This window comes from Mastacembelus armatus, chromosome 12 (assembly GCF_900324485.2).
Source record: "Mastacembelus armatus chromosome 12, fMasArm1.2, whole genome shotgun sequence".
In the NCBI taxonomy this organism is placed as follows: Eukaryota; Metazoa; Chordata; class Actinopteri; order Synbranchiformes; family Mastacembelidae; genus Mastacembelus; species Mastacembelus armatus.
The window spans coordinates 16190942-16205347 of NC_046644.1; the positions used below are offsets into that span (position 1 = coordinate 16190942).

At 38.1% G+C, this 14406-nt stretch overlaps 2 protein-coding genes across 2 annotated transcripts; one reads left to right on the forward strand and one right to left on the reverse strand.

The window, feature by feature from the left end:
• Positions 1-272: 272 nt before the first annotated feature.
• On the reverse strand, positions 273-10659 carry miga2 (mitoguardin 2). Its single transcript, XM_026298082.1, has 16 exons — positions 10591-10659; positions 9491-9763; positions 9141-9351; positions 8922-9037; positions 8708-8828; positions 8493-8620; positions 8087-8204; positions 7741-7847; positions 7413-7525; positions 6839-6911; positions 5964-6050; positions 5743-5841; positions 4642-4776; positions 4482-4535; positions 4251-4367; positions 273-3990 (listed from the first exon to the last, which is right to left on the reverse strand). Exons 2-16 carry the CDS (start codon positions 9584-9586, stop codon positions 3790-3792), a joined length of 1776 nt encoding a protein of 591 aa, XP_026153867.1. The 5' UTR covers positions 9587-9763; positions 10591-10659; the 3' UTR covers positions 273-3789.
• Positions 10660-11397: 738 nt separating this feature from the next.
• On the forward strand, positions 11398-14283 carry st6galnac4 (ST6 (alpha-N-acetyl-neuraminyl-2,3-beta-galactosyl-1,3)-N-acetylgalactosaminide alpha-2,6-sialyltransferase 4). Its single transcript, XM_026298399.1, has 5 exons — positions 11398-11727; positions 11818-11964; positions 12162-12571; positions 12863-12970; positions 13092-14283. The coding sequence occupies exons 1-5, from the start codon at positions 11716-11718 to the stop codon at positions 13276-13278; spliced, it is 864 nt and encodes a 287-aa protein (XP_026154184.1). The 5' UTR covers positions 11398-11715; the 3' UTR covers positions 13279-14283.
• Positions 14284-14406: the final 123 nt, after the last annotated feature.

Below are 14406 nucleotides of genomic sequence, written 5' to 3' on the forward strand. Positions count from 1 at the left end.
CATATATATAAAAAAAAGAATTTTAACAGCTAATTATTAAAGTCCTGCATAAAACATGATGCTTTATTTGCTACTGAATGCAGCTTAACTTTCTAACCAGGAATGACCCCCTAATTCTGATTGGAAGAACATTTTTCCTAATATGTTTCTATCACAGAAACAAATTCATCACATATTATAAAAGATTGATTTCTTGTGAAGCATGAAATACAATGAACCACTACCATTGGGAAAGCAAAAATATATAAATCAGTGGAGAAGTAAACATCCTGTTTAATAACAAAAATAACATTTAATATTGAGAATCAAATCAATTTACAGTCTGTGCTGGAATTGTAATTCAACAATAGAAAAGACAAAAGGCATGAAGAGGACACTTAATGTATAATGTGGTGTTAAAAAATAACTAAAAATAAAAAAATCGTTCCATATTTTGGCCATCATTTAGATTTTAAAGCTAACTAGAACTACTGGGGCTGAGCCTGGGCCTAAATGTTGCAGTGATACACTGATTGATGCATTTCAGAGAATCTACACTGTTAACATGCAAAGACTGCTGGAGGAATTAGTCTCTGTGAGCACAACACTTAACATTAGCATTTTTCCAAAATTGCATTTGACCTGCATGATACATACCAATGATACTCTACATTAACAATAATAACTAAAACATGGGGGGAAACATTTTAAAGCAATGCATTAAGGGTTGGACCACACAGTCAAAAGTCAAGATTAAAGCACTTAACAATTTCAAAGATGAAGACTAAAATAACTTATAAGTAACCAGAAAAAAGTTTTTTCCATAATTCAGTATCCTGAGAAATATAGATTCTCTACTATGCAACATGTTTGCATACTAATATATTACATGTCAGTTCTATGATGCAATAAATAAATAATTTGCATTGTCAAACTCTCAAACTGATTATTTGTAAAAGAAAGGGGTGGGACATTCCATTCAGCTTTCCTGTTAAAGTGCAAAATGCTCAAAACATAAAGCTGCACATCTGTCAAAAACAAGAAACTAGATAATTTTCTGTAAAATATTTACATTTAAAAGTTCTGGTACATGTCTGACACAGCCAGCAGTATTTAAGGTGAACACAGTGATAGTGTACTGCAACACATAAGAGTCACGAAAATAAGCTGTGAATGTGTTGCAGCAAGAGCATGATTTGGATTATCAAGACCACAAACCATGTAGAACACTTTTATATGACTATAAATAACAAAGAGCTGATGATAAAGTATTACCCAAGAACTAAAACCTACAAAATTATCAAATTCCACAAGCAACCACAAGCATATGCACTGTGCTTTGACTGCTGTTAATACTATATAGTCTTCATTGTATTTGATTATCATTATTCAGTTCCTGACAGTTTAATAAACAAACTACCATCTGCACAACACAATCCTGCTTTTACAGTTGTAGTTACCCATATTGAAAAAACAAAACAAGCTTAAAAACAACATTTAACTTGGCATTTAAAGCCCCATTCAATGCCTCTGTGCTCCAACACAATCCATAGCAATATTGATAAACCATAGGTTTATCAGTGCACTTACAGTGCTAGAGTCTGACTGTACAATGCCCAGTACTTCATTACATGGATTCATGACAACTGAAACAAAACATGTTAGCTAAGACACCTACTGTAGATGGCACTGGTTTCATTTAGAGACCATGTCAATTTTCAAATGTTCCCAGAAGGAACTGACTCACAGTATGTGTATAGTGATGGAAAACATCCATGGGTGTTTTCAAGTCTCTGAAGGTATCAGATGCCTATGTGCATTTTGTTTCAGCCCTGAATGGAAAACATTTTTCACAGAGGACATTTAGACCCTGTAGGAAAAGCACAGGTGTGAATAATAAAACTAATGAGGGCTGAATTAGCTACTTCATTTCCAGGGTCCTGGTGATGTGTATGGTGACTCACTGATGGAAGAAATTAGTTACTTAAGTAAAAATTGCAATACCACAATGTGAAAAACATTCTCTTTCAAGTCCTGCATTCAAGAGCTTGCTTAAGTTTTGTCAGCAAAATGTTCAGTATCAAACCTAACACTTTCATTGCACAAAACAATTCTCCTTTGATAGTGTATATTATTGTTTACTGATATGTTAATGTTAGTATCCTTTTACTAGTTAAAAGTGAATTATAATATAAATTCTAAACGTTCCATACACTGTTGGGCAGTTTCATCTGCAAAACCCCAAATCTCAAATATCTTAAGAGTAGAGTCACATTCTAATACAAATACTTTTCACTTTAAATTTGTTTTTAAATGTTTTAAAGAGGAAGATCTGGACTTTGAAACAAAACATAGTATGGAAGATTCAGCATTTTTTATGAAAAATTCAAATGTTTCAGAAAATAGCATGGAATGAAAGCACTCAAGTAAACTACAAGTACCTTAAAGCTGTACTTACAAATGGTACTTGAGTAAATATATCCAGTTACTTTGCACCATTGCTGACATGGATCACTAGGACACTTGAATAAGACAGCATTACCATTAATATTACCAACACCTCTGCTTTTCCTCTTATGACAAGTCAAAATGACTACTGTGAAAAAGACATACTGAGTGAAAACAGCAGCTTTTATCAAATCCACTTATTCTTTACTCATTTACAGCCAGTGCCCTCTAAGATTAGAACCATACCCAAGATTTTATACTGAAAACACAGATTTATCTCTTAATAAAACTTGTATGATATTATTTCACTTTTTTTTCTGCAAAAAAATCATCAGCTCATATTGATTTAAAATGTATTACCTCCTGTGAGCAGTGATGCGTTCTCTTCTACACCTTCACAACTGGAAATAATCCAGTCTGTAATGGTATTCAGAGATGTTTTCTCACCTGACAGTGTGGTATTTAAGTTTTGTGCCTGTTTCATCAAAAATTAATGTATTTAATTGCTTAAAAAAAAAAAAAAAAAAAAAAAAATCGGAGGGATCATGGCAACAAAAAGTAGAAAGTAAAAATTTACAAGAGGTAACTATTTCCATCTTAGCTGGATCAGTGATACAGGATGTATCCACTGTGACTCAGAAGACACTGTGGTCAGAATACATTTTAAGAATAATTAAAGTTCTATATCATTAACTTGTTTGCACCCTACATTAATATTACATGATGTCTTTTTGTATTTACTGTAGCTGTATGTCCAATACATCATATCTCAGCTTTCTCAATTAAACCAAATTGGAATGAATACATCTTCAGATTAAAGAGGATTCACTTTAAGTACAATGAGTGAGGAGAGAAGTCCATTATACCCTTTATCTCACAGAACATGTCTTCAATTACTGCCATGGTTTACCACATCTCCTTCTCCCCTTTAACATAAAACATACAAATGCAGAATGCCCACTCATAATAATGGAGACTATGATTTGCCACCCAGTTCAAAAAGTGATGAAAGGAGGGTTATAATGCAACCATGATGAAGGCCCAGTCTTCATGTGCTGAGAGAGCTTCTGTCAGAAGTAGCCATGCTACCCAACAAGGCAGAGAGAGATTATCACACATCTGATGTTACACAATGACTGTTGGCATTCTTGACACGCAAAACAGCAGCTGAAGACAAGGGTGAGGTGAAATCCAACCGGTCTGGTTGGTACCAGCAGATCTGGTGAAAATATATCCTCTGAAGGTAGCTAGGTCTGATGAACATGGATGAGCAAATTATTAATGCTGGTTCAGCAATTTAATCCAGTGCCACTGCATTTGGACTGTAAAGACCTCATGAAACCCTTGCTGACCCTAATCATCTTAGTTTGGCTCTGAAGAACCCTCTGTGTCTTTGGGTAGGGCACCATTGAGCTCCAGAAGGCTATCAATTCCCAGATAGCCCAGTAAAATGTCACTCCGGCGGTGGGAAAGGCTCAGGATGTCCTCAGCCAAGCACTGAACAGAGGTGAAGCGGACCTTGTCATGGTCAAACATATCCTTCAGATACTGTATGATTTGTTGCTGCAAAGGAAAAAAAAAAGAAAGAATGACAAGAACTTATCCATAACACTGCGATTCTAACTAATTTTAAAGTGATACTCCACAGATTTTGAGTTATGAGTTTGTCCTCAAATATCCTGGACAGGCTGACAGGCTGTATATTGCTCCTCATGATGACTCGTCAATTTCACGTGTAAAATCAGTGTAGCGCCCATTTAAATTACGCCACAAACATTCAAAATCATGAGAAAAATCACACTTCTAGACTCATTCACTCTCACCTTGAATATAGTGCATACTTCACTTAAGTGTTGCCTGGGTCCCAAAAACCCAAAAGCCATAACAGGGCTCACATGTTCTGATATGGCATAGAAGTGGGAAATAAACCCATCAGGAACCTATAAACAGAGATTAGAGAAATGGCTGAAAAAAAAAAAAAAAACTCAAAGATGTACAGATAACTGTACATTAAAAAACAAAATGCAATCATATGTACAGTACAACAAACTCACCATTAGAAGACGCCTTTTGGCCTTTAGGACAGACCAGCAAGCAGTCGCCAGAGCCTGTCAGAAAAACACTGCCGTGTCACTGGTGTAAAAGTAATAACTAGCTTATTGGTGGTATAATCAATGAATTTGTGTGTGCATGCATGTGTGAGTGCAAATTAACCGTCTCTTTGAAGCTGTCAGACAGCCAGCGGTTCCTCAGCACAGCTACCACAGAGGAGGGAGGGCTCTCCAAGTCTTCGAATGCATCCATCAGAATGAAGTCCAACACTATGTCGAAAAAGTTCATGCAGACCACCTGCAGAGATTATGACATGAGAAAGCCAGCAGTACATTGTGTTTAATATGAGAGTGATCACCATCCAGATATGGCTGTAGCAGTAATAGAATATAATGTAAAGTTATTATAGATAAAGTTAACCAAGGATGTAGCACTATGGACCAATGTGTTTAACAATGGGTCCCTCTATTATTAATATTTTACCTTCTGCCAGTGGCTTCATACTATTCTACTGATGAACAGTTGGTGGCAGTCATGTCCAAATAAATTTAACAACAATGTGTCAAAGGCAAACAAGCTAATTCTTTGAATCATTTAATAAACAGACAGAAATAATAAATGTATAATTAGATTAATAATTTAAAAAAAAAAAAAAAAAAAAAAAAACTTTGTATGAAATATATAACAGGGCATGATAATGACCCCAAACATCGATCCTCAGTCTAAAAATAATATGTTGGACCTCTAAATATGTTGATAAATAAAAATTGTTCCTAGCATTATTTGTAAAAGCACTAAATTATTATTACTATATAACTCCATTCTGACTTGCAGTTGACTTTTTAAGTTAATTTCCTTCAGTTTTTCTTCTGCAAAAGCCTTTTTTAAATTTATTACATAGCATATTCATTTCAGGATAACAACTAAGTTGTGCCCACATATTATTGTATTCTGAGACCATACTGAATGAATGAACGATTTATATAAAGACAGATCTCTTTCCAGTTACACAAAGTAAAAGTGAACTTTGAAGTGAAGCAGAGGAATCTGGCTGTTGGTTGTATATTTATTAAAGTTTAATTCAGGTCAGTTGGGTTTGCATAAACTGCAAGTGTATCCCTGTTCTAATGAATAAACCAGTCAACTCAGATGCTTAGAACAATACTGTTAGAAGAGGAATAGTGAAATATCATTTAGATAAAAGTTAATATAGCAATATACAGTACGTGGCGTGCTGAAAAACAAAAAGACAGCATTCCTCACCCCTCGGCCCTCTAGCTCCATCTTAGTGATGGGCCAAGTTTCCTCTCTCTGACTGTAAAGCAGCATGTCCTCATAACTCTCTAAAAAGGCTTTGGGACTCTGTGTTAAAGCAAACACAAACACAGGAACTAATTAGTTGCAGTTGTGCAAATATGTCCATGAAAGCAGAAAATATCCAAATGCAAGTTAACAAGCACGGGTCCAGCTGAGCAGTACTTTACCTTGTTTGCCTTTACCATTAACCCTGAAATCATTTGCTTCCCAGTCTCCATGAAGAATGTCCGATGAGTTTCATCTAACAAAAGGACCTGAAAGAAGAAGAAAAATAATATAACAGTCTACAGTAGCTTCTGTGAGAATATAGTCAGTTTATACAGTGGATATCTGATTTTCTGTTGCAAACAGTCACTTTTACTGTGCCTCAAAAACACATTCAGCTCCACTGTTAACTTGAAAGTGAGTCATCTGCCTCAGAGGAAGCAGTAAGAAAGATGCAAAACATAGTACAATTTTTATGCCAATACAGGCGCTTGAGCCTAAAGGACAAGGTTAAAAACCAATTGTTCAAAAACCCATTTTTCTAAGTGTAAGGCACACTCCTCTCCTGGCTGTAGGAGCTGTCAACTTAGTTACCCTTGTAGCTTTTGAACCTGACTCACTGCCAACCTTGTCCCACACGTTGGAGTGTGGGACAAGGATTTACTAGTGTTTTATTTTATGCATTGCATGAGCTAAGAGATGATTATTGCAGCAACAAGAGAAGAAAGGTGGACAGAAATGACTAACACCTTATTGAAATCAGTGTCCACTAACATTTCTACAAAGGTGCACACATGCACACCACAAGCATGGGGAAACATAATTGACATTTTTCAGACACCACTATGTGATAAAGGCTACTGGCATTAATGCACAATAAGAAGAAAATCATAAGGCACTTGTAAACAATGCTGGGCTGCAAACACTCAGAGAGTCTTAAAAAGGCAAAACCCCTTCTTTCCCATTTAGGAGGGTTTCCAGGTAACTGGAAATATGACAGATTATCACAATAACTGGAAGAGAAGGGTTTTATAGAGTAATATTGTGGGTAACAGACCTGGAATGCTTGTCGCACACAGTGAAGTTTAGCAAGGAAATCTTGGTCACCGTAACATTCAAGTAATTCAGTCCTGGTAAAAACAGACATGCAACACTCAGTGAAAACTAGTCTTCTTTTGCTGCTGTGCATTTTAGGCAGATTTTATATTCCATGTGGGAGAGGCAAGCTGTAAAACTCATATTACACATATATACTTTATTGTTATTTTTGTGAATGTGTTTGCACATGTAGCAGAAACACAATAATAATTATATTAATTTAGAGTTGTTTTTTTGTTAACGACATGAATATAATTCCAATATTCACTCTTATTTGCTCTAGCTCTGTTTTGGCTTTCATTAATTGCTGTGTGACATGTCAGCTGCTTAACACTCCACTGTGTTCAGAAGCTGAGAGCAGTGAGAGTAAACTAAACAGTAAACAGTAACTGGATGTAACTGTGTTACATGTGAGTTTGTCACTATGTTCTTTGACATTACACAAGGTAACTAAACCCATGCTAAAATCTATGCTAATATTGATTATTGAATCTTTAATTACTGTATGTTGTTTAAGACTATAATTTTGTTACCTCAGAGACCTGTAGGCCACTCTGCCCTCGCGGACCAGAGCCAAGGCCTCTTCATAAAGAGCAGCTGGTTTAAGTGGCTGGTAGACCCCCTCTAAAGACATAGCATCAAACAGCTGCACAGACAGAACACACACACACACACACACAAGTAACATGCACAAACAGAAAATAAATATCAGATATGAATGCATCTGCAAAATGCAAGAGTGAACAAGTGTATTAATATGTGTAATTGATAAAAATACAATGGGGCTCTGGGAAAATCAAAGATTGCCTTGATGTATCTTATTTTCTGTCAGTCCTTAGAGAGCAGAGAGAAAGAACAAACCTCTGCAGCTGAGAAGAAAGAGTCATCAGAGGCAACAGTAGTCGCATCATCATCTTGCTGTCTGTGGAAACTCTCTATTTGTGGCAAGATAAGAGTTCCTTCACTCTCTGCCAAAGGAAAGACAAACTTTGGCTCACAGGGGAAGAATTAAAACACAGACGTACCCAAGAGAAATAAAAAAAATGTATGCCCCTACTATTTTACTACTGATCTAGAAACTATTACTTCTACTCCTCCATGAGAAAATGCAACCTTTAATTCCAATATTCTTTTGGCAGAGCAGACTTCTTCAGGCTTAGTAGTAGTTCTCCTTAAATAATGAGAATAATCTCAACATGACTCTTACCAAAGTCTGCCAGCACAGTATCTGTCGGGATTCTGCTGCCAAAATCTTCCTGTAGATGGTATGCCCTGTGCAGTAGTGTCTCTAATTTGTCAGCAAACACTTTACTACAGCTTTCAACCTATAAGCATTTAAAAAAAGCATTAAACAGGCCCATAGTTACTTCAGGATTATGTCATAAAAAGCTTCATGTCAGGATCAGTTTATTATCTTTAAACTATACTGCACTAGTTCTGTGTCCAAAATTACTAAATCAACGACATCACAATTACAGGAGAACAAATACCAGCTGCACCATAAAATACAATAGTGTTTTTGGACTGGGAGGTAATCCAACTATGTACAAGACAGTGAGCCAGTGTGCACAGGTAATGACTTGCACAGGTAAGGTGTAGTGTTTGATGGTTACCATGGGAAAGTCTGCACACGCTGCCCCCTGCAGAGCAAGGCTGTTGTTGCTGGAGGTTGAGTGGGTGTGATGGTGAATATTCAAAGCCTGTTCCCACTTTCTTAGGGCTTCCTCAAACAGGTCCATTCCTAGCAGGAAAACAGCACTAAGCCTTACTTAAACAATCATCTTATATATCCCAAGTTTATATTTTCCTGAGTGCTATAAATACCTACCCATTAAATACAGATTCTCTGCATTAGCGTCCTCTACTGCCCCTGACTCTTCCACCACAGGCTCTGCTTCCCAGGGTGTGGATGGATTTGCCGACTGATTTGGGGAACTTGGGACCCGCATCTGTGCCACAAACACATGTGACAAGTGACAGATGAATAAGGGTAAAGGCAAACAACTGCCACAAAAATGAATAACAAAGAACATTGAACTAACAGATGTCAGGCTGTGTGAGGAACTTGAGTGTTTACTGGGAGCCAGGGAAGAAATTCCACTCATGGTGTCATTGCTACGTGTGCTGGGACTCATCATCTGTCGACCAGTAAACGGCCCTGTACAGAAAAAAAGCATATTTTCTTGACTGGCAATAGAGGTGTGCTTCAAAAAACAAAGTGCAGACATAATTTTAAATGTCTAACACAATCACATGCACACCTCTCTTTAATGAAGAGGGTCTTCCTGTCTTCATCAGTGCATCAGGTATCCCCACGGTCTTCTGGCCCTCCCTCACCTGTGCTGCCTGCTTCTTTTTTCTCCCTCGCCTTTTCAGCTGATGAGCTGTGAGAGCAAGAGCAACACTGCCCAGTGCTGTGGCAAACAACACCTTCTTCAAGCTTGGGGTGAGCTTTAGCTGTGAAAATATGGACTGAAAGAAGAGGCAAACATGATCTATCATTAAAAAGAGCTCAATTAGACATTAATTTAGTCCTATTTTTGTTGAGCAGCTGCACCAGATGCTTGTGTACAAAGATATGAAACAGAACTGCTAATACAAAGTGCTTTACCTGTCCAAATGTTGAATAGAGAAACACAGGTATCTCCGCTACTGTCATGACCAAAGCCTGGGCCATGGACATTCCTTCTGCTCGTTTGACTGACATCTCAGAAATCAAAATGCCTTGAGGCCACAGCTCTCCAATGCTTCCTCACATTCAACTTGAACACGGTCTTCTCTCTGGTCTGAGATCAGCCAGCTCAGGGCTTACTGATGAACTCTCTTTTGTCGTCAATTCCTGGGCTTGTATTCCACACTGGTCCAGTCTCCGACTTCTATTATACTGCAAAAGATACGACACGTTATCTGAATGTACCGCCTGTACAGCTGCACAGCCTCTGGGCAGTGATAAAGGCATCAATAGACACAGTTAGTACTATAAGACCACAGTTGGTACTATAAGACCACAGTTGGTACTATAAGACCACAGGGAAAACTCTCCAGACACGCAGAGAATTAACTTTTAATACAGGTTCATGGTGTAAGGTAGGAAGATCAAGCTCGCATTAATTGATAAGCCACAGAGCAGCCTGACAGTCTGCCAGCTACTTACCTGCTGTATCTACACTGTCTGGTATGCAGCCAGTAGACCAGCCCTCTGCACACATACTGTACATGACAAACACCGCGAGAAGCCTCTCTTTTTGGAATCAAACTGCCCAGTTCGATAAAACATCGACCAAAGTACAACAAATTCATCTGTTTTCTAGTCGCCACAGTTACAGGACAAATTACTGATGAAGGGGAAGCTAACTAACGTTATAACGTGAATAGCAAGCTGACCAGTCCACCCGTCCAAGCGGTGTAATATTACCGTAACAGTAACTATGTAAGAAAGAAAGGTTAGCATGGTTGTGCTAAGTATTAGTTAATGGCGGGTCAAATTTTGTTAGCACTTCAGTGCAAGCAACACAGGTGAGCGTGCTAATGTTAGCTAGCACATTAGCTAGCCTAGATCAGGCCAGTCTGTCACATCACAGCATCAGCAGGTAGACCGGGCACCTATACGACTACTAGGCTCTGAACTGATACCTCGGAAGCTTCCGCGGCTTTGTGTACAGCTCATCGCTGCCAACAACTAATAACATAATCCCTTATATAGGTACATACCGTCAGCTTCCAGACAAGGACATTCCTGTGTCAGAGTCAGTGAAAGCCGCACACTAGTTTTTTTCTCAGGGGCGGACTTTTGGTTTGATGCGACCAGCAGCCAATGACACGAGGCGTGCAGAGAGTTGGCTTTTTATCTTAACCAATCGGATGAAAGGTAGGAAGGTCAAATTCTTCTACTGTCCAATCAGATCGTAGATCATAAGTCCCATCAAAAATCCTAGGACGAAAATCAAGAGGTAAAAGCTGCCAAAAGGTTTCCTGGTTTCCGGTTAATACATTTAATCAACAGCATCAAATACATACGTTTATTGGTGTTTATTGGCAATGTTTTTAATACGCAAGAACACAAATGTACTTTGTAACTCTCAGAAATGACGTTTTGATACAAAGATGGATAGGCTTTTTACAGTATTTCGGCAGGATTTACGAGTGGCCCTGAAGGCACCATTACAAACCTTTGACGGGTTCTTCAAACTCATCCACCTTTCAGAATAAAAGTATGAAGGGCTCGTTCAAAATGTAGTAGCATATCAGTGTCATGCATATTATCAGAAATGAAATAAAAACACAATTTTTGAAAAGGATCATTTTAAAAATTAAATATATACAGTGCAATGAAATTATGTCCAAAAATGCTATTATGAAAATGAACGGTGAGAAAAACATTTCATAATAAAAATCCCAATAATAGTTTCTTTACTTCTTCCTAAAGTGTTAGTTCATTTGTATATTTTAGACACGTTACTAATTTCATAATAGCCATTTTACTGACACTGACCACTTCAGGTTTCCGTAGCTCAGAGGACGTGTTGCGAAATGTGACCGGAAGCCTTGTTGTCAATTCAGAATCAAATCCCACTAATCGCTAATAATAATCAACATACCATAGACAAATACGCAGCGTTTATCTAACAGTTAATTAAAATATGGTCTCAACACTCAAACACACAGAATAGGAAAGAATTTGAGACCGCTCGTCAGAACCGATCGAGACAACCGGCTAAAAATCTGAATATGAAACCCTTTCATCATGACTCTGTCGCCACTTCTGTCTCCAGCTAAGCGGCTGAGAAATGATCGTCTCCTGGCTCTCGGGAGCAGGGCTTTCACAAAGGCCTTGATATGAATTCCCTGGTAAGAACGAGATCGTTATTTATTGTATTTTAAGGTTACTTTGATGTTTAGTGTAAACCCCAAACCTAACCCTCTGTTCCACCCCCACAGTTATTCCGCTGGTTGTGCCTGCTCAGCCTGAGCCTCCCTCTGTTGTTTTGGTTCGGACATGTGGTCACTCGGGACGGTATATCGCCTGCTGCACACAGCACCGGGTCCGGGGGATACATGAGAATCGCCTACGGCATGACTGACCAGGTGAGAGGCCAGATGTCTGGGCAATCAAATCCATTTTGATGGAGTCCAGTGACAAACAACAAGAGGACTGGCTTCAGTATTAAACATATTAATGGATAGTTTTGGCAGAATAAAAAGTAATATATAAAGATGCATTTCATTTATGTATGTACACAAACCATAACCTAAAACAGTATTTTATCTTTTTTTCTTGGCAGTTTCTGGATATGCACTGCAACCAGTGTGCCTTGGTCTCCAGCTCAGGTCAGATGCTTGGAACTGGTGCTGGAGAAGAGATCGACAAGTTTGAATGTGTTATCCGGATGAACAATGCACCCATCAAGGGGTATGAGAAGGATGTAGGTAGACGCACCAGTGTTCGGGTTGTGTCTCACACCAGTGTTCCCCTGTTGGTAAAAAATGAGCACTACTTTTTCAAGCAATCAGCAGGCACCACATATGTGATCTGGGGTCCTGACAAGCACATGAGGCAAGATGGTAAAGGACGTACCTTTAACGCTCTCTGGAAAATGGCAACTAAATATCCAAACGTCAGAATCTACGCTATGACCAAAGAGAGGATTGAGTACTGTGACAAGATGTTTCAGAATGAAACTGGAAAAAACAGGTAGAGTATGTTTTTAAAGGTACCCTAATTTCCTTTAGCTGCTAGAGGGTCTATGGAGAAAAAAAACAAACTCACACTATTACCGCTCTTTGTCCCACCCATCCCATCCAGTTTCTTAGCTACAACATGAGCTACAGATGCCTGGTTGTGACAAACTATACAAAAAGCATCTTCCAGTCCAGTCATTTATCAATTATCAAAATAGTGCCAATTCTTCTGTGCACAATCAGTTATTTCTTTTAGCTGTGAGTTTAAGTGCGGCTTTAAATATAGGAAGTGTTTCTCACTCAGAATGAAGACGGGGGCATATCTCAGCACTGGATTCTTTACAATGGTTCTGGCTGTTGATATGTGTGACAGCATCCATGTTTATGGGATGATTGATGGTAACTACTGCAGGTAAGACATTTGAAGTTATGATTTGATTTTATGATCTAAACTTACACTCCATAATCTCTGTTGAAAACTTAGTGACCTATGCAACCTTTGCCTCCTTCTGGTACTTTCTTTTTCCTGACAGTCGAGGCAATCACAGTGTCGTTCCTTACCATTACTACGAGAAAAACCGAATCAACGAGTGCAGAATGTACAAGTTCCACGAGCACGCAAAACGTGGGGGTCATCGCTTCATGACTGAGAAGGTCATTTATGCTAAATGGGCAACACACCACAAGATGAAGTTTAAATACCCGTCATGGAGCCTCTGACAAGAAAAGTTTTCAAGTCCTTCTAAGTCCTCTGTTATTTCAGTTTTGAAAAACAGTTCTACACAATAGCAAGTCAGTCATGGTCAGTCAGCAGTTTTACAAACTGTTGATAATTTCAGGCAAATCTTGTTTGTGGCACATTTCTTTTTTTTTTTTTCTTGCTGTTTTTTGTTGTAGTTATTCATTTCTGTGGCCGTGGGCCTCAATGCCACTGACAGACCAAGAATGATCAAATGAATGTACTGGATACAGATGGAGATTTAGTATACTGCTAATGTTTTACACTTTAAACATAACACTTTTTATTTACTATAAAGGGATACATGCTTGAAGTAGTAGTAAGCTTTCCATTTCATAAAAACACATGCACGTTGATATGTACATTGTTCAGATATTTCCATAATATGCTGTGTGCTGTTTAACCAAACAGTTGGACATTGTGTTAGAACAACATGATGTCTGATAACATGCAAAGTAGGCGGTATTATGTAAATGTAACACAGAATGGTTCACTGTCTATTTTCAGTATTACAGACAACAATCCTCCAATCCACATCTTTAATGCTCACCAGTGACGACAGAGAAAATGATAAATCTGACTGAGTTAAAGGGCAGGAGTATATTGACCTGCCGGGTTTCCTGGGAGGCTGATGGGACATTTGTCATAAGTGCAGTTACATTTCCGCCACTGTGGTATCCAAAGCCTGTGAGTGAAGAGAAACCTGCAGAATGAGGTCTAGGTGATTTGCTTTAATCTGGAATGGAATTGACCAAATACCATATATACAAACTGACATTACCTGCTTTCAGACATCTACTTTGTTAAACATTTATATTTGGTTGTTTACAATGAAAATAATAGTGCTGCCTTTTTAGTTACATAATGCTTATTTTGTGACTAATTCCAAAGACTGTAATATTTGTACTACTGAGTAAACTATTGTGTCAAAGTATTTTACTGTCACATTATAAACTGACCTGAATTAAAATGTGCTCTTAATGGTTTTTATTGGCCATAACTTGTGCAACGCAAAGACTTGAACGTAAACTTGACCAATAATCACCAATAGTGATAGTGGGACGAGTGTCAACATGAATAAATCTGCTGTCAAATGACTTGCTTACATC